We start from the raw sequence: 23843 nt of genomic DNA, 5'->3' as shown, positions 1-23843 counted from the left end.
AACAAGAGAAACTCACTACCCAAGTATAAAGTCATAAAAACAAAACAGTAAGCAACACTGGAGGTATAAGACAAAAAGAAAGCAAGTAGCAAGACTATAGGCCAATTGTCATACAAAAGGACATGATGATCCATAAGAGTTCAAATAAAGCAGAGACAGAAACTGCAATGCTAGAATACAGAATCTCTTGAAAAACACTTTTCAAATATGTTCATACAGAGGAAAGGAAGATGATTAAACCTCAGGAAGTATGTCCTACCAATAAAACTAAGTCTAAAGAAAAGGGTAAGAAGAATCATAACCTGAGACTTTACAAAGCTCAAGGAAACTTAACAATAAAACAGTAGACTTGTTAACCCATAAAAAGCCTCTACCTCCTGGGAAAAAGCAGAAGAGATGCCATACTGCAGTTGGGATACAACTACCATCAGCTTCTGCCACCATTCATGTACTTTTTTAACTCCCATGAAAAGGATCAGGAGTTTCCACACACAAATCACCTTCTCCACCCCTTACCCTAGTAAGCAATTTTGCTTGGATAGAATATTAGAAATGAGAGCACCAATTACCTAAGAAAGGGAGAAGCAAAAGAAGAAAGCATCAACATCACCACAAAAAAGCTGAGTAGATTTTAGCCTTTCTCCAACTCAGCACATCCACAAAGAGCTCCCAGCTGTACACACCCACAAGTACTAACTCTTGCAATCCTGAGTGACTGTTTAAAAAAACTCTGCTTCTTATTTAGTGTCAACCTTCCCCTCCCTAGCTGACATTAAACAGGCTTGGTCTCCCAACTCAAGTAAAGCCAGAGCAGCAATTATTTGATTAGGGCCTTACTCACAGTTGTGAGGCTGTAGATTCAGAGATTTGTTACTACAGCTCACTATTCTCTCAAAACTCACAGCAATAATTGATTGTAAGTTCTTATCCACCAAGTAGTGAATTTATGTTCTTCTCATAAGTTCCAGCAGTTTGATTTGCAAGCAGACAGTTCCAACCCAAAACACCCAGTGGAGGGACAAATATAGATACTTGTCCCAACCCAAATATGTCATAAACACTCACCAACTCATCGAACATTTCTGAACATCTCAGTGCCCAGAGAAACGAGAGGATTGTAATTCTGTTCCTACCATGTCATCTTCCTCACCACACAGAGAAGAATCAAGTAAGAGACTTCCACCCTCATTCTTTGAGGTCAGAAGCTGGCACACAGATGCACCCACCTCCAATCAGGCGGAGGTAGCTGTCCTTGGTCAGAATGGCTTCAGCATGAAACACCAAGACTGGGATCCGCCTGCAGCCACCACCAGTCCACTTGATGCATGGATGATCCCTGAAACAGCAAGACAGCTGCTGAGCCTCATATAACCAATGATTCTGCACACTTGCCCACCTAGCCTGTGGGCAGGGCACAGGCAAACACACTGTGGGAAAATAATGGAATATTGATGAGGAAGATTGTAAATATGCTCAAGTGACTTGCAGTTGGGGTGTAGAAAGACATTTCTCATTCTAATTGTTGCCTATCCTTTTGCATTTGACCAGTAGAACACCTGTTTCAGATGACATAGCCCTGTGATGGAGTTAGATACAGCATGCTTGAGATTCCTGCCTTGCTGTGCAATCAAAAGCACAGTGGTAAACTACACATCCATGAATCCCTCAAAAATAGGTGCAAACAAGAGGTTCAGTGATCTTCCAGTAAGGGACAAGCTTCCCAGTGCTTATGTCCCCAGTTATGTTTTACTCATTGCATTTCAGCCATGTTTTTGTGGTTATTACAGCACCAACTCACATGCAAACACTAGGCACCCATGGTACTCAGCTATAAAGGGAATCTTCCAGATTATCCTCTTTGAGCTTGTCTTGGCAAAGTCAGAGTTCTGTTTAATTAGTATTTATTGTACTGAGTATAATTTGGGAGAAACCCCATGAATTTTCACAGCTACAGTCCTCTGGATTTATAGCCTGAAAACAGGATCTGCAATTCAGGATGAACCATAATTGCTGGCATCCACACAACCAGACCTTACAATGCAGGTTCCAGTCTCCAGTTTAAGAACTATAAATCAGTGCATACTGCCTTATTATAATTCTAGACTCTGAACATGTCCAAAAGGCACTCATGCAGAGCTTAAAAGACTAGAACAGGCTTGAATCAAAACAACATATAAACTTGTGTTCTTCCTTTTAAATTTCTGCCAGATGCAGTGGAATGCAAACCCAGAATTCAACAACAATGTCCCCAAGCCAGCTAGCCAGTCAAGATACAAAATAAAGGTTCTGAAATAAAGTTACCAGTTCTGTCCAAAACAGCAAGACTGCATTAGGAACTATCATCTCCTCAGAGGAATTAAGAACACTCACACACACCCACAAAAAAAAAAGATATGTTAGATAAAATCCTAAGATCACAGAAAGAAAACGTATCAACCTCCTTAAGAAAATAAAACTCATCCTGCTTATTACTCAGTGTGCAAGGAAATGGAAACACAAAAAAGTTAACAGAGAGCAGGTTAGAGAGACATGTCTCCAGACAGACAAGAAAAAAATACAAAGACTGACAGACATACATAGAAGTGTTTGTCTATAGAATGTGCAAGATTACTGTCTGCCAGAGGCATGGAGAAACTGCAGAAGCTACAAAAGAAAAAACACTTCCTACACAGGAATGGAGATAACAGGGCAACTTTCTGATGCTAGAACAAGCAAGTATTAGGAAGTGTAACCTTGGTCCTCCTAGCCAAGCTATTACCACAATTAATTTCGCAGCACTCCCATCTACTTCTACCACTACTAAAATAAAAAAAAAATAAATCAACTATTGAGATGTAATTAGCTATTATGACCTGAAGGGACTGGAGAAGCTTCCAGAATTTACACTACAGGCCAGAGCCTTATGTAAGTGGGAAAGGAGCTGAGCAACAGGAGGAGAGTTTATGTTAAGCCTGTCCTGAGGATTTGCAGTAAGGCTCAATCCTCCAGGTGACAGTCATTGATTCCTGCCATGACCCCTGGCCACTTGATGCAGACACATTGTTAAAATTACATTCTAGGTGACAGCAGTTCTGGACCTTCCCTGCCATGAGGGTCTGGCAAGTTTAAGCCAACAACATGGTATAAAGCAACATCCCTCTAAATGCCTTGGACAGTCACTTACAATACGCACACAAAAGAAAACAAATAGGACATATTATAGTTTGTCTGAAATGGAAAAGAGATTCCACTCTGGGGAAAAAAAAAAACAAAAAAAAACCAGCAATGACTCCTTCACAAGCAAAGATAAAACAAGTTACTAAACAAAGATGGCACAAACAGGAACTAGTAAGTAGCAAGAACTCTAGGTGCTGAGTTGTCACAAGACAATTTTCAAAACAGGACATAAAACATTGAAACTCAATCTACAGTACATTTCTATTCTCTGCAGCAAGTAAAAAGTAAAGAAAAACAAAGAACTAAACGTTAAAAAGAAAGTATGTTAATTTCCTTAATTTTGCTGAACATCAACAAGAAAGTTCCCAGCTTAGAAACATAACAGAATGACACTACATTACAATGACACTACAGACTTTAGAGTAGCCAAGGGAGAGCTGCATCTCCAACCTTGATGAATTTGGTTGGGTTTTAGGCTACAAATGCTGGTAGCATGCCCACCAACCATCTTCTGCTTTATAGATAGGAGGAGGGTAAGGAATGCAACTGTCTTTTCAAATGAGTAGAAATACTGCTATTTCCTTTTGGTTCCTGCAACAGTTATGTTTTTTTCCTACTTACTCCAGCTCATCTACATCTTCCTCCTCCTCTGAGGATGAAGCAGTTTCCTCCAGATCTCGAGCCATCCCGACTGGCATTTCCTCTGGGAGTTTTCATACAGCCTACTGTCAGTAGCCTCTGAGATTCTTCCTGTAGATTCAAGGGATCCTGCAAGAGCAGTTACCTAAAGTAAGGATTGAAAACATGAATGCATAGTAAAGCAGTACAGCAAGAGAAACTAGGTAACTTAACTCCCACCTCCTGTCAATACATATTTCTCTCAGCACTATCAACGAGCTTGTTACAGGCTGTAAATCACCTCTCAGCCAGAGGAGTGTAGGCAGTAGTATCACCTTCCAGCAGATTAGTCCCACCTGCCTGAGAACTGCTCAGGCGCTGTGGCACGTCCCCGCCCTGCCCGGCCGCGCCAGGCTGGCCAGGCCCAGCCCGAAAGGAAAGGGCCTGCTTCTCTCCGGCGCCGATTCCCCCGCCGCCCGGGGTCGGCCAGCGTCTGTAACATCTCCTCCACCACGGCCGAACCCGGAGGGGAGGCTGGGGCCCCGCCTGCCCCGCGGCGACCGGAGCCCGGAGGCCTGAGGCGGCCCCAGGAGAACCAAGAGCGGCAGAGAACGGCAGGGAACGCCCGAGGAGCCACGACTCTCGGCCCGGGGCCGCCGGCCAAACACCGGTCGCAATGAGACAGCAGCTCCCTCATACCTGCTCCTGCATCGCAGGGGCGAGCGGCCCGGCAGCCGCGGCGGCCCGGCAGCCGCGGCCCCCCCCGCCGCTTCCCCGTTACTACAACAACCGGCGGCAGACGGACCCGCCCCGCTGCGCAGGCGCGGCAGTTGTGCCGCGCGCCCGGCCTCACACTCGGCCTCCTCGCGCCGCTGCCGCCGCTGCCACCTCCTCCCGCCTGCCGGGCGGGGCCAGGGAGGGGCGGGACCGTTTCCCGGGAGGTGAAGGATTGGATTGGCGGAGGAGGTTCTTACGTCAGCGTGGCGCGTGGATGGAGCGGCGCCTCCGCGCCCAACCGGAGTGCTGGGCGGTGGCGCGCGCTGCGGGAGGGGGCGGGGCCCGGGCCCAGGTGGGAGAGCGCGGCCGGTAACGGGCAGCGGCCTGGCCGGCAGGATGAGCCGGTTCCTGAACGTGCTGCGCAGCTGGCTGGTGATGGTGTCCGTCATCGCCGCCGGCAACACCCTGCAAAGCTTCCGCGACCACAGCTTCCTCTCGGAGAAGCTGTACACCGCCAGCCCCGGCCTCGGTAAGAGACGCCCCGGCCGCCCCAAGGCACGGGAGTCTCCTCCCAGCCCTGGAACCCTCCTCGGGGCCCCTCCTCAGGGGCTGCCTGCGGGGACTGGGGGTGGCGGGGACGGTGCGTGGTCTCCCATGTACTCCCCCCTTCTCTGCACAGTGAACGCGCTCCAGGCCCGGACCTTTGGCGTCTGGACCCTGCTGTCATCAGTGATCCGCTGTCTCTGCGCCATCGACATCCGCAACAGAACGTACGTAAAGGAGCACCAGAGAAATCCCTGGGTTTGCTTGCTGGTGACAGCCTCAGCAGCTGGCTTAGAGGGCGGTGCTGGGGAGGCGGGGAATCAAAGAGCTGTTCCTGAACTCGCTGTAGGATTGCAAGCGTTCCGCCGAAAAAGCTTAAATAGCACAGCGCGGGATTTGCGTGTGAACTGATGCTGCCCTTGGCCTCTGTGGGCAAAACCTGCGTATTTGACTTCTGCTTCTTAGCTCAGGCAGTGGCTGGTAGTTCTGAGAACTTGGGTCACAAACTTCTGAGCCTCTTCTGATGGCTCTGTTACTGCTCTGACATTTAAGCAGTTGTTAATGCTTTATACCAATGCTAATGGCTTGACTGATGCTCAGTACTTCTTTTCCTATTATAGCCAAAGACTGAGACAGGTTGAGAGGCCCCTTGCTGTGGTCTTAACCCACAGCCTTCTTCTGTATTCTCTTATCTGGGACTGAGGACAAGGTCTGATGCTGAGTTGGGAGGCAGGCCATTTTTGCGTGTGTTAACAGAAGTATTTTGCGAGCGCTTTCCAAGCAAGCTGACTCTGGGTCTGTGCTAGACAGCCTGTGTTGAAGGTTACTAGAACTTGCTCTTTTTTTCACCACCTCCTTCAGTCCTGCAGTAGAAGTCACTGTTCATCCGGCAACATGTCCTTGGATTGCCTAGGCTGTGGTACGAAGGCACAGGGACTCAATTATTTGTTTTTAGGGAGTGGTGGCAATGTGAATGACCATGAAGCCAGTTCTTGGATCTCTTGGACCTGCTTCCTTTCCACACCTGTGGCCCCTAGAGGGTAGCAGAGCACAGGTGGGAAGGTCTGTTGGGTGATGCAGCCTGGCCTGGCATCAGCCAAGTCCTGTTGCCCTAGCTCTCATCTAATCCTGTCCTCGCCCTCTTTTTGTGTGCACAAGTGCTTCTTACTTCACCGATGCCCAGTCCTTGCTCTCCTCCCCTCCCGTGCCTTCAGGCCACATAACGCCTGTAACTTTCAATGCATCATTGAACATGACATCCTGTCTCCTCTCAGATGTTGACCAGGGAGCTTTTGCCCCTCACTAGGCAAGGGACCCAGTGCCTCCTGTGCTGCCACAGTGAGGACACACAGGGCAGCACACAGGTTTGCCTGTTTTCCATTCAGCCATGTTTGTGCACATTGTATGGGCAATAAGATAATTGCTTCTTTCTGCTCTCCAACAGCCTCTATTACATCACACTTTTCACCTTCTTTTTGGCCCTTGTTCACTTCCTGTCCGAGGTCTTCATTTACCACACTGCAGCCTTGACAATTGGAGTTATGGCACCTCTCATGGTAGCAAGTAAGTAGAGCTCTGCATCCTCCCCTCACAAACTCTTCCTTGGAGCTATGATTCCCCCCCACAGAAAAACTCCCCATGGGGCTATGAGCTAATGGTAGAAAGGGGAAGGTGGGAGGGAATGTCTGGTCCCTTGTCCAGCATTTTCTACACAATTCATCCTCTGTCTCCATCACAGGTTTCTCTATCTTGGGGATGTTGATTGGGCTGCAGTACCTGGAAGTAGAAGCACTGTCACAAAACAAGAAGAAAAACTGAAGCTGAGGGCCCTGTGTAGGTCAGCATTGTCTGTCTTCACTGTTAAATTTCCACTTAAGCTCAGCTTAACTTCTCTAGGATACCAGTCCCACCAGTGGATCAGTGTTGGACTCTTGTCAATCATTCTTCATTGCCAAGTGTTTTTTCTTGTCCAGGCAACGTTTCAGCTGACTGATGTCAAAGACCAAGTCCCAGAGGAGTCTGTGTCACAGCTTGCAGGGGGGCAGTTGGTGACTCTTCTCAGAGGATAGCAAAGTGTCTCAGGCATGCCCAGAGCACTTAAGAGCTTCTCTCCCAGTGTACCTGTGAGGAGGAGGTGTAATGCTACTCAGAATCCACTGAACATTTTGGACCAGAGAGAAAGAACATGTGCTGCCCCTGGTGCTGCTATGTAACGTGCATGTGTGTGTTCTTTAGGGGCCATTTCTAATAAATGACAGAAAACTGCGGAGTGCAATGTCTGTCTTTCCGCTACACAGCGGCAGGTAGAGGATGTACAATGTCAGAGCAAACACAGTTTCTACTCTGTTGCAGAATAAATCTCTCTTTACAGCAAATCCACTTTTCCCTGTCACCTTCCACCCTGTCACTTCCCTCAAAGTTCCAGGTCTGACTGGACAGGTGAATATCACACTACCATGTGTACAGACGCACCCACGCACACACCAAGAAAGTTGTTGCAGCTCTTGCTTTTGCAGGATACTGGTGACAGCAAACTGTGTGCATTTTTGAGTTCTGCAGCGAGCTATAACTATAGAAGATGAAAAAACAGGAAGAGGTTGCTTAGCCCTAAATGAAATAATGCCCAAAGCAGATGGGCAGTACACAAAAGGTAGAAAGGAAGCATCAGGATCTCTTAGCTGGGAAGACAGTTCACATGCAGAAGGGAGGAAAAACACAGAAGGGACAAGAAGAATACAACATTAGCACTGGGCATAGAGGTTTTTTTCTATTCTGTAAAGGATTTCAGCCAATTAGAAGAGATGTAGGCTGTTTCAACCATTTAATATGAATGTGCCAAGTTTCATTTTACATTAAAAAAATTTTTATTTTTTATAAAAATTTAAGCATTTTTGTTTTATATAAAAATTTACCTTGAAAAGTCATACCTCCATCCTTAATCCCAAACTATCAAATCTAGTACTCTTTTTGATATGTTGAAAGATTAATTTCACCCCAAAAATGTCTTGTCAAAATGGTATGTCAGGACTATTTGTATCCTTTCCCTGGTCATGTTTTTTGTCCTGTATCTCCACCCTTCCACCTCCTCTAGAGATAGCTGCATAAATGCATGATTTAAGGAGTACAAAGACACTTGGATGTCTCCACCAGTGGAGAGGTGCTGGAAAGGAAGGAGAAGGGATATAAAGTTTAGAAGAGAAAGAGCAGCATACAGAGGAGCAGTGTCTATGAGATACAAGTCCTGGTAAGAGGGCTTCTGTTTTCTATTATAAAGTGGGAAGCTTCCACACTGGAGCAAATCTGAAATTCCCATCATACTCAAGACCCTCTTTGTGGCTGTGAAGAGCAATACAGCCTTGGCAGGTTATCAGAATATAACACTTCACAAAAGTTATGTAGGGTTGAAATATACAAAAGGCACTTTATCACTTAAGAGGAAGACACAGTCCTCAGCCCAGGGAGCTCGTTGTTTGACTCAATCATGATGCTGGTGTAGTCATAAGCTGGGCATAGGCTGGAGTTTCAACCAAAGCTGCAGAACTAGTTCTTGCCTCCAGGTAGGAGGAGGCATATTGGTATCAATTACTCGTAATATGTAGGAATATCAGGGCAACTGCTGTGAATTTTGAGCAGAGGTTGTGTGCTTCATCTGGGAAAGCCATGTAATAAAAACAGAGCTGGCAGTGCTTTGTGATGTGCTGAGGCCTCTGCCGTCATTCATGCAACACAGAGCATCATGGGCACTGAGGCAGAGAAATCCCTGAGAGCCACTTTGAAAGTTTCACCAGGGCTGCTCACAGAGTAAGCATGGTCCAGCTTCTGCATTTGATGTCACAGCTCGTCTTTAAGGAGACACCTTCAAATGCTCAGGTCTATTCTGGAACTATGATGATGGTTTTTCTCAGCATATGTGCTTTTTCTTTTCCAAGAGTACATGGTGGAATGGGGTGGAAGCAGTGGGTTTTCCCAACTTTTCCTCCCAGGCAGCAGGGTCTCAGAAACAGCAAGATTCAGAGGTATAACTGAAGAGAGCGACTGCCTTCTGTTTTGCTCTTTCACTCACTCCGTCCACAAGCAGTTCACTGAGCTCCTGTCCTGAGGCTGACCCCTGCTCATAACAGGAGGATCGTGCAGGTAACAAAGCTGGGAATAAAGGGGGCTGCATCTCCTAGCTCTGCCAGCCCTCACATTTCATAGCTTTGATTCCTCAAGGATTATGGGATCAGTGCAGGTTTCTGGCATCACTTTCTGCAAGTCAGACAGGAAAAAAATGGTTAGTATCCTAGCTGGCCAGACCCAAGCTTCAAAGAGATGAGCTGGCCAGAATCTAACTAATTCACAGCTCTCTGCTAATGTGCAGAAATCCCCAAAGAATCACCATCCTCAGAATGTATACCTGGTTCCCTTCTCCATTTCTGATCCTTCTGCTGCCCAGACAAGGGGAACTGGGGCAGCAGGGAAGAGCAAGGCTTCCACTTCCCTTAAGCTACTTGCTGTACTCCTCAGACTACAGTAAATTCCCAGAAACTGTACAAGCCCAGGTATCAACCCCACAGCCAGCTCCCTGAAAACACTTCACTGTGGCACAAGATCAGCCTCGAAGCAACAAAGTGATAGGGCCAGTTCCCTGGGCAAGGGAAGAAACTGGGAACTCCTTCAAATCGTGGGGCAGTGCAGCGTCTGTGCAAGCACCAGAGACTGCACCTGTATGTTGTGCAGCCTCAGGAGGCTCAGCATAGCAACTAGCTCCTCTCTGTCCTTACTCTGGCATGTTTGAAGGCTCCTTCAATTCCTAGACAGACTGCTGGTTCTGCTCATATTCAAGTCCTTTCATCCCTACCCCCTGTTCAGGGCTGGCACACTCTCTTCACATCTTCCCTGTCCCTAGTTTGGACTTATGGCTGCAATAATTCCACAAAATGGTACTGATATGGTCTTTTTCAAAGTTCATTACTTGTGTCTTAAGCAGCCATAAGAAATAAAAGGCAAATATACATGAGTTTTTTCTGCATAAAGCTTATAGAAGAATTAGCTGAATTACTGGAACCTTCCTACAATCTCTTCCCTTAAGATGGAGGGCACCGCAGAATCATTTCCCAGAAGAAAAACAAGGACTGATGCCCAATTATCACTATACTCTGGGCTGCTTGACAAGCTCCTCTGCTGAGCCTTTGTGGGGTGTGTTATGATTAGACTGGAGTCTTCTCCTTTCCTCATGGGATTTCAGATACTCCTCCAAAGCCTGACTCAGCTTACAGTGAGACACCACAATTGTCACCGATTCAGAAGACAGAATGCAGATTTGTAAGAGTAAATGTGGAGTCTTCCACAGCCTGGGCTCCAAGTTAACTCACTGTGGGGTAAGACTGACATCTGACGCAGGAGTCAGAGGTGCATAGGAAAGAGGTTCATATCCCCAGTGCAGTTCAAGAGAACTCCAGGCAGCATGGAAGCAAGAGACCAAAGTTTCACACAAATTGCAGGGGAAAGGGTTTTATATAGGTCAGCTGCAATATCCCAAAGCAGAGGAGTGAGGTCAGGAAAGCTTCAGAGATGCCTGGAAGCAAAAGCCAAGGAAGCGGAAGGAGGGAACTCTTACCAGCAGGAGGAGTAGGGGGAGTGCTTGGAGTATTGTGAGAGGTAGGAGTAAGGGGAAAGCTGATATTAGGCTTGGGAAACCCCACCAGGATGCATCATGGTAGCACTCTGGCAACTCTGAATAGGCCTCCCAAGCACCTCTGGGTTCTGACCACCAACCTCACCTGCTTTGGATTTTATGGAATGCAGATTTAGAAGACTAGACAGCCTGCAGGCCTCCACAGCCTTAGGAAAGGAAGGCAGCTCTCACAGCTGGGAATCACAGGACTAGAAAGCACACACAGCCTGCTCATGGCTCTGGGATAGGAGGAGAAGGCTGCTTGCCACACAGTAAGCACAGAAAAGGAGCAGCAACATTTGGGAAGCAGGGGGTGGGGTATACACCGTTTGTATCTACTATGCAAAATTCCAGCAACTTTTTTTTTAATTGTCAGTATTTCACCAGAGAGTAAACACAATGCAGCTTGCAGGGGACTCCAGTAAGCTGCTAAGGGTGGATTCTTTCCCTGGTCCCCTAAAGCAACCTTTAAATCACACTGGTGCTGGTTCAGAAAAACAACTTGCTTTTGGTTATTCCACTGAGATTCATCAGATGCATCTTTGCATCCAGGCAACCATCCAACCAACAAAAAAAAAAAGATACTTGAACCCGAGCCCTGACATGTTATGGTGTGAGGACGTAGCAGAACTTCAGTCCTATTTTAAACAAACCCCTTGCTGTGGCTGTAAACCTAGAGTAGGTCACTGATCATCCAAAATCATCCACTCATCAGTTCTCAGTCCTATTGGTAGCATCACACTCCAGAGAAAAATTTTTAATTTTATTACAATTCAAAAAACAGGACAAAGTCTGAAACTACTTTACTCCCCACTCTCTGCTATCAAGAATAGGTTCTTCACACACAAAAAATAATCAATTTATCTACCACTATACAAGACCAACACAAACTAGTCTCAAGTGCCTTGAGCACATACTAATCCAATTTGCAAGTTTCAAAGAGGCCTAGCAAAGCCCAGTTTGAAAAAAAGACAGTCCTGCTATTTTGGAGTCCTGCATGCTAAATGATAGCTGCCTTCTTAAAAACCCACACAAGCTTAAAATTATTTCCAAATAAATGTTGCCTATGACAATTGAGCAAGTGAGCCCCAAATTAAAGCAAACCATGAAAAATCAGCACAGATGCTTATTTAATAATGCAAATAATCAATGCAGGAAGGTTTGCACTGATGCTGGAAACCACGAGCAGACAAACACAGGCTGTACAGAGCATGTATGCGAGCATAACATGTATGCTGAATCAACTGACACTACTATGAAACCTTAAGGCACATGGTTGGAATAGCTTCAAATGCTCTAACAACAAAGGCAGCCCATAAAGAGACTGATTATTCTGTAAAACAGGCCTTTGATCCAAGTGTCCTGAGATACAGAAAGCTAACCCTGCTGACACTCTGGGACCTGAGGCAGACAGAAGTGGGAGGATTGTTGGAAAAACATTATGGCTTCATTAACAGAGGACAATGTGTCCACTATGCCATGAGGATAATTTAGTTCCCATAAGTTCTAGTAATTGCAACATCTGTTATAATTATAAGCAGAAAAGGGCACTTGCTTGTGAACACAAGGTGGGTCCCTGAGGAAGAAGCAAAAGTACCCTGCAGTGTGGGCACAATGGCCAAAAGCTCTGACAGGTGGCTGCTGAAAGGCTGTGATTCCTGGACAGAGTCAAGGCTAATAAACACTGACCCTTGTCTCAGAAGCTATGGCTTTATACATTGCTATTTTTCCTGCAAAGTCAATAGCTCAGCCAGTTTCCAGGCTTTCTGTTTAATCACCAAAAGCCACTACTAGGTGGTCCTTAATACGCTGGGAAATCAGGCTGTTCCACAGTCCTACTCTGCACCAAAGCCATTCAAGAGCTGAAAATCCACCTAAAAGTTTAGACAGTTTTCCACCAGATGATTTCTGTTAGTTCACTTGTGTGGATGATGGGCCCCCCAAGAAAACAGTAAGCCAGCTGCCTGCCAGGACTGTGGGACTGCACCTCCATTGGGTCAAGACAGGGGAAGACTCACAGTCATCCAAAGGGCTGCACAGCCAATGATACAGTGTTTCGGTGGGAAGTGTGAGGCCTGAACAACTCCACAGCTCTGCTTCCCCTGGAAAGTCACATCTGACTCCGAGTGTCAGCCTTTCTCCTTGCAACAGCCGTAGGATCATTTGTGTTGGAAGAGACCTTTAGGATGATCAAGTCCAACCATAAACCTAACACTCCCAGGTCCTTCACTAAACCATATTTCATAAATGCCACATCCTACACATTTTTTAAATACCTTCAGGGATGGTGACTCAACCACTTCCCTGTGCAGCCAGTTTCACTGCCTTTTAGTGAATAAAATTTTCCTAATATCCAGTCTAAACCTCCCCTGACACAACTTGAGTCCTTTTCCTCTTGTTCTGTCACCTCTTACCTGCAAGACTGACACCCACCTCATGTGGGAAAACAGTCTGCGGAGGCTTAAGGATTCCACGTGCACAGCAATATGATTGTATGAAAGCGTTTATTAGCAACTTGCACTCACTTTATATAGAGAAGCCTTGTTTACACCATCCTATCATGCAGGTGGCCTTGTACTCCAACCACACATACCATTCTCACGGAACCTTCTTCCCACATAATTATTTTCCTCCTCTGTTGCCAATTAAGTTATCACTTTCCCAGTAGCTCATTCTCAGAAAGCCTCTAACTAGGCCTCAATAGCCATTAACCCTATGTGGCCTAAATTGAAGTAAGTCAGGATTGCTCACAACCTGTATATTTCTGAACTGTTTCCCCAACATATTCCCCTTTTTGTTTTTTGAGCAATTCTGACTTATTTCATTACGTAAGATAACACGCTAATGATATATTGTCATATGCAGCATACTAATAATGCAAAAGCAATAACATACCAATAATGCAAAAGCAATAATAACATATATACTGATGCAAAAGCATACTAGTAATATGAAAGCAATAATCATATATAACTGATAAGCCTTGCCTAATTAAATCTATAAGCCAACAAGCTAACTGGTATATTTTATGATTTTTATCAATTCTTACCAAAGGCTTTTCCTCTTGCTATGTATGATACAAATGAAACAGCAAGAAACCCAAATTTCAAATTTTCACTTATATTCTAGGCCTAATTGTTGCATTGACCAGTTTGATCACAAATGTTATTGATAACTCATTAGTGCTCTCATGAGGTCACGCTCTTTTTTCTTCTCATGAGGGTATATGCTCTTCCCTTTTCTCTCTCTCTTTTTTTTTTTTGATTGTAATGAAAATAGTTTTATTATCAAATCATGTGTTCTAATAGTTTCAAACTAAACTTGAAAAATTTTCTTTCTATTACACCACACCCTTGCACAGTATTTTGCAGTGCAGCTTTGCAGCTTTGAGCATCTTTTAAAGTCTTTTAAATAATAGATCAAATTATAATCAATGTGCCCAAAGTAAGTTGTTTTAAAATATCTGGAGTTTGCATAAAAGCAGAGTAGTGATGCAACTTAATTGAAGCCAAATTATTTCTATTTCAAGGATAGCGAAAATCTCCTTTCAAAGAAAAGAAAATATCACTATCCTTCATGAATAGCAGGTAACCCTCGAGTTACTGCTTACCAAAATTCAGGCCTGGACATTTAATGCCCAGAACAATGTAAAAATATTTCCCACTTCTGCTTCATACCTTTGAGAAGGCATTAGAAAAACTTTTTTTTTTTTTTCTCTCTTTAACGAGGCTCCGTGGTGTCCTTTCCTCCCCCTCCCAGCAGGGCTCACAGCTACAGTATCTGCGGGGGCAGAGGCAGCACCTGCAGCTGTAGCAGCCTTGCTGGCAGCACCGCCAGGCACACGAAGGGGGGTTGAAAAGCAGCCGCGGGGGAAAGAGGCAGGGGGGGGACGGGGGGGGGAATTTCTTTCTCTCCGCAGCATTTCTCGGCCTCTGAAAAACATTCTCGTTAATCTATCATACTCTTTACCAATATACGAGAAAAATTCAACAACACCTACCAAAAACTCTAAAAACCAAAACACTATTACTACTAAAATCTAGCGGAATCAGCCTAAAATAAAATACATCAGTACAATCTCCCAAACCAAATACTTGTATCAGAAATATTATCACTGCGAATCCACATTTAAAGGCGTTTGTTTCCATGGTCGAACCCATCTGCTCGGTACCCAACGCACTCCAGTACCTGTAAGTAAGCACATATAACCTCGACCAGTCAGTTTCACCTCTGCCGGCCCTTCCCATTGTCCAGTGATGGAATTCTTGAATTCCACCAAAATTTTGTGGGAAGATTCCAAACCAAAGTCTGCTAAAGCTTTTTGGTGAATCAGTATCGGAGGTTCTGTACGATCTCCTGTAAGGCGTAAATAGTTCATGACATACACAGCCTTATTTAACCGGTCCTGAGGAGGACTCCCTTCCTCCCCCCGTTTTTGTTTTTCAAGGAGTGTCTTTAGTACCGAATGGCAACGTTCCACTATTGCTTGTCCTGTAGGGTTATGAGGAATACCAGTAACATGTCGAATACCCCATTGTCCACAAAACTGTCGAAAACGAGCAGAAGAATAAGCGGGGCCATTGTCCGTCTTAAGAGACTGAGGTACTCCAAGAACAGCAAAGGATACATATAGATGTCTGATAACATGTTTCGTTGCCTCACCAGTCTGAGCAGAGGCCCAAACGGCCATAGAAAAAGTATCTATAACAACATGCACATATTTTAAGCATCCAAACTGTTGTACATGAGTGACATCCATTTGCCACAGTTCCAAGGATTTTAAACCTTTAGGATTGACTCCCATCCCAATACCAACATCAACCTTTTGGCAATCAGGACAAGATTTCACAATTCCCTGGGCATCCCCCAGAGGTAAATGAAATTGCTTCGCTAGCACTTTAGCAGATTGATGAAAAAATGCATGAGATTGTCGAGCCTGTGAAAAAACGTCAACAGAAGGACCAGTCCACGCTGGTGCAACTAAATAGTCAGCTCGGTTATTACCAATAGCCAAACCTCGGTCACTAAAATGACTCCGGATATGAGTGATAAAATAAGGATGTTCTCTTTCTGCTAAGAGTCTTAATAACTTCTGCAATAAGAAATACAAATGCTTATTTGAAATTTCCTTCAAAATGGCATGATACATTCTTAAAACAATACCTACTACATAAAGTGAATCAGAGACTATATTTACAGCAGTATTATTCCACGTTTCAAAAACCCAAATAACCGCGGTGAGTTCAAGGGTTTGCAAAGAGTCAAATGACTTCCCTTGAATTAAATGCTCTTTCCATTGCCCAGGTGTCTCCTCCCAGGTAACAACAGCTTTATGGGATTTTCTGCCAGCATCCGTAAAGACCGTTAAGCCGTCCACTGGACTGTCAGACAAAAAACTACATGACCCCCACTGCATGTTAGATAAAAGCGGTAATAAGCGATATGAGGGGTAAGAATTCGTGATTTCCCCACCAAACTGTGCTAAGGCTATTTGCAGGTCTGTAGAAGTTCGCAGCAACCAAACCAAATAGTCTTGCATAAGGGGCAAAATGATCTGTTCTGGGTCCACTTCAGCGATGTCTTGACATCACGCTCTGCCCTTTATAACAATTTGAGATAAAACTGCAACTCTTGTTGTAATTGTTTTGCGTAAACAGATTGACAAAAAGATCCACTCTAAAATTCTTAAAGCTTGTGTTTTCTTAGCATCCCATTGAGCTAATAACCCAAAAGGATGAACTCGATCTTAACCTGAATTTATTACCATTAACGTTATCGGCAACTCGGCTACAAAGCGAGATGCATGACACGTTAAAATTTTCTCCTGAATAACAGTCAAAGCCTTTTGATGTATGGGCTGTAACTCTCTTTTATCAGTCACATTAGACGTGGTACCCAAAAGATCAAGCAAAGGCTGTAAATCATCATTAGTAATCCCACAAAGTGATCTTACCCATTGGATATCACCCACAAGTTTCTGTACATCACTTAAAGTATTAATTTCTGTTTTAAAAGCAACCTTCTGTGGCCGTACTGCACTCCCTGTGATTGTCCACCCCAGATATTTCCAAGGCTCATGCTTCTGTACCTTTTCTGGGGCAGTTTTTAAACCACGTTGTTCAACAATCTGTGTTACATGAGCTAAAACATCATCGTGGTTAAGTGTTCTCCCTGCAATTAAAATGTCATCCATATAATGATAGATAATCAACTCAGGAAATTGCAATCGTAAAGGCTGTAGGGCCCAGGCAACATAATTCTGACACATTGTTGGGGAGTTCTTCATTCCCTGCAGTAATACAACCCAGTGATATCTTTGTGCCGGCTCAGCCTTATTAACAGAAGGAACCGAAAAAGCAAAACGTTCAGCATCATCTGGATGTAAAGGAATTGTAAAGAAACAATCTTTTAAATCTATTATCAACAGATCCCAATTTTCTGGTAACATTACTGGGGACGGTAGTCCAGGCTGTAACACTCCCATATCCTCCATGACTGCATTGATATCACGCAGTAAACGCCACTGTCCAGATTTTTTAGGAATTGTAAATATAGGCGTATTCCATGGTGAGGTAGATGGTACAAATATGTCCAGCCAGGAGTTGTTCTTGTACCAATTCCTTCACATGCTGCAGCCGTTCATTAGTTAGCGGCCAGTGATCTATCCAGACAGGATTGTCGGTAGACCACTTGATTTTTAGGATAGGCTGCTCCTCAGTGACCGCTACTAAAAAGGCTGTGTTACGAGCCTAGCATTCAGCTGACTGAGTACATCTCTCCCTATTAACATAATAGGTGCACGCATAACATACGGTCTAACTGACACTTGAGAGCTGTCAGTAAATTGCAAAGCAACTGGATCTTTACTAATCCTAGTCTCCTGCATTCCTCCCACCCCCATAATACTTGCGGGGGACGGTACTGTGGGCCATGTTGAGGGCCAATGCTGCTGAGAAATTATTGTGACATCTGCTCCTGTATCAATCATCATTGTCAATGTAATAGTCTCATTCCATTTAGATTTGAGCAATACTTCTACCTCAGGTTTCCCTTTCATTATATCCATTGCTAAATAAACCTCTGGCACTCCAGTGGAGCCAAAACCTCCACTTCCTCTAGCCCTGTCACCTTTACACGGCACCTGTGACACAAACGGTACTAATTGTGCTATCCTACTGCCTTTTGGAATGGATACCGGTGGAGTAATAGTATAAACCATAATTTTTACTAGCCCAGTAGAATCAGCATCAATCACACCAGGAACTACAAAAATACCTTGCCTAGAAGTAGATGACCGTCCTAAAAGTAAAGCACACAAATTACGCCCTAAGGGTCCCTGAATATTCGAGTCCACTAAATGCACGTCAGTGTTTAACAATGTTACATCTACTGCGGTTTCCACGTCAACTCCGGCACTCCCGTGCGTGGTGGAGCTGATGGTGTCCAGGGCCCCTGAGGTCCCTGAAGTCCCTGAGGTCCCTGACCAGCGGACCAAGCTCCCCGAATTTGTGTCTTGGCGCGCGGGTAATTCGCGCTCCGCGGACAGTTTCCCGATTGTCGGCACTCAGATGTATTGTGATTATCTCTATTGCAATTCGAGCACCATTTCCGTCTGGGTCCTGCACCTCTGCATTGCGATTTAAAATGACCTGCTTTACCACAATTAAAACATTTTTTATCAAATAGCAACCTGCCTTTCGGCGCTATTGAAACCACATCTTTTAGCGCCGCAGCCATAAAGGCGGCCTTTTCTGATTGCCGAGTGCGTTCTACGAGCTCAATCATGTCTGCAACCTCAGCTGTTTGAGGCAACGGTCCTAAAATTTGCCTTGTTTTATCATTCGCATTATCAAAAGCTAAAACCCTAAACATACGCTGTCTGGAGTCCTCATCCAAATCAGGGTGGTTTTGGATCGCCCTGAACAGTTTATCAACAAAATCAGAAAAAGACTCATTTAAACCCTGTCTGATATGAGCGAAAGCATGCGGTCGGCCAGGTTCCTGGATCAATGTCAGCGCCTGTAAAGCAAGTTTTTGAGTTAACTGCAACACCTGTGGCGCAAATTGAATTTGCACATTGTTATCGGCGAAAGGACCTTGACCCATTAGCATTTGCACCTGAACACCATACAATGGGTCGTTTTGTTGTCGTGGCTGAGATGCTTCAGCACTGCATAATTTATGCCATTCCCTAGAAAACAATAGTAATTGTGAGGGAGAAAGCAAAATGTCAGTTAACTGAGATATATCTTGCGGTGTCAACAAATCACTCGTAAAAATATATTTCAGCATTTGTTGGACCATAGAAGACTTAATGCCATTTTGACTTATTGCTGCTCTAGCCTTTTCTAGTATTTTCCAATCAAAAGGCTCCCATCTTCGTGTCCCATCCGCTTGTATCGTCATGGGGAACGCCGCCAAGTTAGGTACAAATTGTCCCTCCATTATTGCATCGCGTACGACCCCTCTCCACCTTTGTCCAGATCCGGATTCTCCTGGAAGCTCAGGAACCGGATTCCGCAAATTAGGTGGAATAAGTGCTCCTGCACACGGAGGAGTCTGTGAAGAGTTAAGCGGTACCAGGGCCGAAGACTCTAAACCCAAGCGCTCTCCTGCCGGTTTAGCTGTAAGATCTCCCAGTTTTTGGATAAGGCTGTTTAGCAACTTTTCAACAGATCCTTCTCGTTCCGAGCTGATAAGAGGATTATCTGACAATGGTGGACACTCTGTGCTCTGTAAGGCTTCTGATCGGTTAGCATGCTGGGCATCAGATAAAGTACCAGACTCATTATTTTAAAAAAATTGTCTTGACTCAGGCGGCAAATCGGGTTTGTTAGATGTACTTTCTCCTGCACCCGCACATTCCAGCTGTCCGCGCAATGTTGTGGTGCCGAAAAATCCCCGTAAGGGCGGCGGCGGGCTACTGGCAAAAGGATTCAGTGGAAGCGCCTGCGGCATTTCGCTAGCAGGAGCCGCGGCGGCTGAGCAACCAGTCCTAATGCTTCCACTGGTCTCCTCAGGAATCGGTGCAGCGAAAACAGAGGCTGCTGCCGCTCTTTCACTTTCCATCTCTTCTAAAGTTACTTTAATCAATTTCCAAAGTAACGCTAAGCGTCCCGCCTCCTTATCTCCTTCGCTAATTTTTTTCCACAGGGCAGTACCTATGGCTTCCCAGGTAGGTAACTCAAAAACGGTACCCATCGAGGAGATCAAGTCTCTATCCCGTGCCCATTTCAGCAATTCTCGTAAGGATTTGCCATCATATGATAAACCTCTCTTAGAGAGAATATATTGGAGGAGCTTAACTACTGCCTCTTCATCTTTAGAGAGTGTAGACCCCATCTCCTCCCCAGCCGCTCACCTGATCAGGGCAAGATTCTTCAATTCCGAGGTACCTCTTTTATTCCGTAGCCGGGCACCAGCTACATAGATTGCCGGGGCAGCAATCTTCTTTCGACTGGCTTCTCCGCTCCTCTCTCATTCAAGCTGTCTTCATCGCTCCTGGAAGCAACAGCATGAGAGTCCCAGGTCCGAGCCGTCCTTAGTCTCTGGTCCGGGCCACGCTGGGTCCCTGTTCCGGGACACCCTGGGTCCCTGTTCCGGTGCCATTTGTGGGAAAACAGTCTGCGGAGGCTTAAGGATTCCACGTGCACAGCAATATGATTGTATGAAAGCGTTTATTAGCAACTTGCACTCACTTTATATAGAGAAGCCTTGTTTACACCATCCTATCATGCAGGTGGCCTTGTACTCCAACCACACATACCATTCTCACGGAACCTTCTTCCCACATAATTATTTTCCTCCTCTGTTGCCAATTAAGTTATCGCTTTCCCAGTAGCTCATTCTCAGAAAGCCTCTAACTAGGCCTCAATAGCCATTAACCCTATGTGGCCTAAATTGAAGTAAGTCAGGATTGCTCACAACCTGTATATTTCTGAACTGTTTCCCCAACAACCTCACTACAACCTCATTTCAGGTTGTTGTAGAGAGTGGTAAGGTCACACCTCAACCTCCTTTTTTCCAGGCTAAACAAACCCAGTTCTCTCAAATGCTCCTAATAGAATTGGTGCTTTAGACCCTTCACCTACTTCATTGCCCTTCTTTGGACACACTCCCACACCTCGATGTCTTTATTGTAGTGAGGGGCCCAAAACTGAACACAGTATTTGAGGTGTGGCCTCCCCACTGCTGAGTACAGGGTGACAATCACTTCCCTAGCCCTGCTGGCCACACTATTTCTGATACAGTCCAGGATGCTGTTGGCCTTCTTGGCCACCTGGGCACACTGCTGGCTCATGTTTAGGAAGCTGTCAACCAGCACCCAGGTCCTTTTCCTCTGGGCAGCTTTCTAGTCACTCTTCCCTAAGCCTGTGGTGTTGCATGGGGTTGTTGCAAACCAAGTGCAGGACCCAACACTTGGCCTCACTGAACCTCATACAGTTGGCCTTGGCCCATCAATCCAACCTGTCCAGATCCCTCTGTAGAGTCTTCCTACCCCTAGGGAGCTCAACACTCCCACTCAACTTGGTCTCATCTGCAACCTTACTGAGAGTGCTCCCAACCCTCTCATCCAGATTATTGATAAAGATAGTGAACAAGACTCCCCCAACACTGAGCACTGAAGAACACTGCTTGTCACCAGCTGCCACCTGGATTTAACTCCATTCACCACAACACTTTGGGCCCGGCCATCCAGCCAGTTTTTACCCAGCAAAGCATACACAGATCCAAGGCATGAGCAGCCAGTTTCTCAAGAAGAATGCTATGGAAAACCATGTCAAATGCTTTACGAAACTCTAAGTAGACAACATCCACCACCTTTCCCTTATCCACTACATGAGTCACCTTGTCACAGAAGATTAGTTTAGTCAAGCAGGACCTACCTTTCATAAATCTATCCTGGTTGTTGTATAATATATATATATGTGTATATATATATATATGTACCTACATATACAACATGTATATATATATTTGTATATATATATATACATGTTGTATACTAGCATTTAAGATAATCTGCTCCATAACTTCTAACAGCACCAAGGTCAGGCTGACTTGTCTACAGTTCCCAGGCTCTTCCTTCCAGCCCTTCTTGTATATGGGTGTCATATTTGCTAATCTTCAGTCTACTGTGGCTTCCCCAGTTAGCCAGAACTGCTGATAGATGATGGGAAGTGGCTCGGTGAGCACTTCCACCAGCTCCTTCAGTACCCTTGGGTGCACCCCATCCAGCCCAATAGACCTCTGTGTGTCCAAGTAGTGCAGCAGGTTGCTAATCTTCTCCCCTTGGATTATGGGGGCTTCATTCTGCTCCCCATCCCTGTCTTTCAGCTCAGGGGACTGGGTACCCAGCAAACAAAGACTGAGGCAGAGATATCATTTAAGTACCTTAAGTACCGGCCTTTTCCTCATCCTTTGTCATGCCCCCTGCATCCAATAATGCATGGAAATTCACCTTAGCTCTCCTTTTGTTGCCAAGACATTTACAGGAACATTTTAATTGTTATTTTTTATGGCAGTAGCCAGTTCTAGTTGGGCTTTGGCCCTCCTAATTTTCTCCCTGCATAGCCTAACAATATATTTCTAATCCCCTGAATTTCCCACCCCTTCTTCCAAAAGCCATAAACTCCCCTTTTTCTCCTGAGTTCCAGACAAAGCTTTGTTCAGCCAGGCTGCCCTTCTTCCCTGCTGGCTTTTCTTTAGGCACATGGAGATCGCCCACACCTGTGCCTTTACTATTTCCTTCTTGAAATAAGTCCAGCCTTTCTGGACTTCTTTGCCACTTAGGGTTGCCTCCCATGGGACTCCGTCAACCACTATCCTAAGCAGGTCAAAGTCTGGCCTCCAGAAATCCAAGGTGGCAGTTCTGCTGCCACCCCCTCCTTACTTCTCCAAGATCCAAAACCTGTCATTTTGTGATCCCTATGCCCAAGACTTTCAACCACCAACTACAAATCCTTCTCTGTGAGCAACAGATTCAGCAGGGTGCCTTCCCTTACTTGGCTCACTCACCAGCTGTCAGAAAGTTATTTAACACACACTCCAGGAGCCTCCTGGACTATTTCCTCTCTGCTCTATTTTATTTTCAGCAGACATCTGGAAAATTTAAAACAAAGGCTAGTAATTGTGAGACTTCTGTCTGCATCTTCATCCTGGCTGGTTCATCTATAACAGACTCCCACTATGACATCTGCCTTGTTGATCTTCCCTCCAAATTCTTACCATAAACACTGAACCCTATCATTACCATGACTAAGCTCTAGCAACCAAAACCCTCCTTAACACACAGGGCCACCTCACCTGTTTCTTCATGTTGCATACATTGTTGTAGATGCACTTCAGCTGGGTTATTGATCCTTTTTGGAGGGGGGGGAAGGGAGGGGGGAGGGAATGAGTGCTAACTCCTACATGACTATCCTCAGGTGCTTCTGTATCTTTGCTTGCATCTCCATCACCTACCTCCACTGAGATGGTAGACCAAAAGACCTCACTAGCACACCTGGTTTTCTCTCTTTCCCCCTTCAAATCTATATTAAATCTCTTTCAATGCACCCTGCTAACTCCTGTGCAAAGATCCTTTTCCTCCTTTTAGACAGGTGTACCCCATCTGTCACCAGCAGGCCTGGTGTCATGATACAAAAACCCAAAATGCTGCTGGTGACACAAAACTCATAACCAGGTTATAACTGTTCAGCTGGCTCTTCCCATTGCTTTATTCAGCACTCCCTGCAACCTGAAGGATAAAGGAGAACACTGCTTGTACTCCTAATCCCTTAATCAATAGTTAAGGCTCTGAAGTCTCTCCTCATTGCCCTTGGAATTCTTTTTGCTACTTCATCTCTGCCTACCTGAAAAATAAGATAATAATCTGAGGGCTGTATCAGGGTAGGAAGCTTTCTCTTCACATCTTTAACCTGGGCTCAAGGAGGCAGGAGACTTCCCTGAGAAGAGGGTCCAGTCTGCATATGGGGCATTTGTAAGGGAGTTTCCAATGACAATGACCTATCTTTTTTTCTTTATGGAAGTGGGTTTGACAAAGCATGTATACAGCAGCATGTCTGAGCCTAGCAGGGGCTATTTTGGCAACTGGGATGTCAGTGGTAACACTGGATATTGTACCAAGCTAGTTCTACTAACAAAGATGATC

The 23843-nt window shown here is 45.2% G+C and overlaps 3 protein-coding genes across 11 annotated transcripts in view; 1 reads left to right on the top strand and 2 right to left on the bottom strand.

The window, feature by feature from the left end:
- TTLL5 (tubulin tyrosine ligase like 5) overlaps positions 1-4827 on the bottom strand; it is a 135460-nt gene extending 130633 nt beyond the window's left edge. For 2 of the 7 annotated variants that reach the window (XM_030452280.1, XM_030452279.1), the window contains exons 1-3: positions 4474-4615; positions 3778-3940; positions 1227-1336 (exon numbers count right to left, since the gene is read on the bottom strand). In XM_030452280.1, coding sequence (XP_030308140.1) covers positions 1227-1336; positions 3778-3854 — 187 coding nt within the window. In that variant the 5' untranslated portion in view covers positions 3855-3940; positions 4474-4615. Of the gene's footprint in view, positions 1-1226; positions 1337-3777; positions 3941-4473; positions 4616-4748 lie in introns of those variants that run through there. The other 5 variants (XM_030452273.1, XM_030452275.1, XM_030452274.1 and 2 more) reach the window with 4 other exon arrangements.
- A 2-nt stretch (positions 4828-4829) lies between these two features.
- ERG28 (ergosterol biosynthesis 28 homolog) lies at positions 4830-7303 on the top strand. Of its 2 annotated transcripts, XM_030452281.1 has the most exons (5): positions 4835-5020; positions 5171-5261; positions 6479-6597; positions 6773-6871; positions 7008-7303. In XM_030452281.1, exons 1-4 carry the CDS (start codon positions 4888-4890, stop codon positions 6850-6852), a joined length of 423 nt encoding a protein of 140 aa, XP_030308141.1. In that variant the 5' UTR covers positions 4835-4887; the 3' UTR covers positions 6853-6871; positions 7008-7303. The 2 variants fall into 2 exon arrangements, with proteins under 2 accessions (XP_008503426.1, XP_030308141.1); XM_008505204.2 differs by having other exon boundaries at positions 4830-5020; positions 6773-7303.
- A 710-nt stretch (positions 7304-8013) lies between these two features.
- The window catches only part of FLVCR2 (feline leukemia virus subgroup C cellular receptor family member 2), a 50283-nt gene continuing 34453 nt past the window's right edge, over positions 8014-23843 (bottom strand). The window contains exon 11 of one of the 2 annotated variants that reach the window (XM_030452614.1): positions 8014-9282. In XM_030452614.1, the coding sequence (XP_030308474.1) occupies positions 9276-9282 (7 nt within the window). In that variant the 3' untranslated portion in view covers positions 8014-9275. The remainder of the gene's footprint in view (positions 9283-23843) is intronic. The other variant, XM_030452616.1, reaches the window with a different exon arrangement.

This window comes from Calypte anna, chromosome 5A (assembly GCF_003957555.1).
Source record: "Calypte anna isolate BGI_N300 chromosome 5A, bCalAnn1_v1.p, whole genome shotgun sequence".
Classification (NCBI taxonomy): Eukaryota; Metazoa; Chordata; class Aves; order Apodiformes; family Trochilidae; genus Calypte; species Calypte anna.
This window is presented reverse-complemented; position numbering and strand designations above follow the sequence as displayed.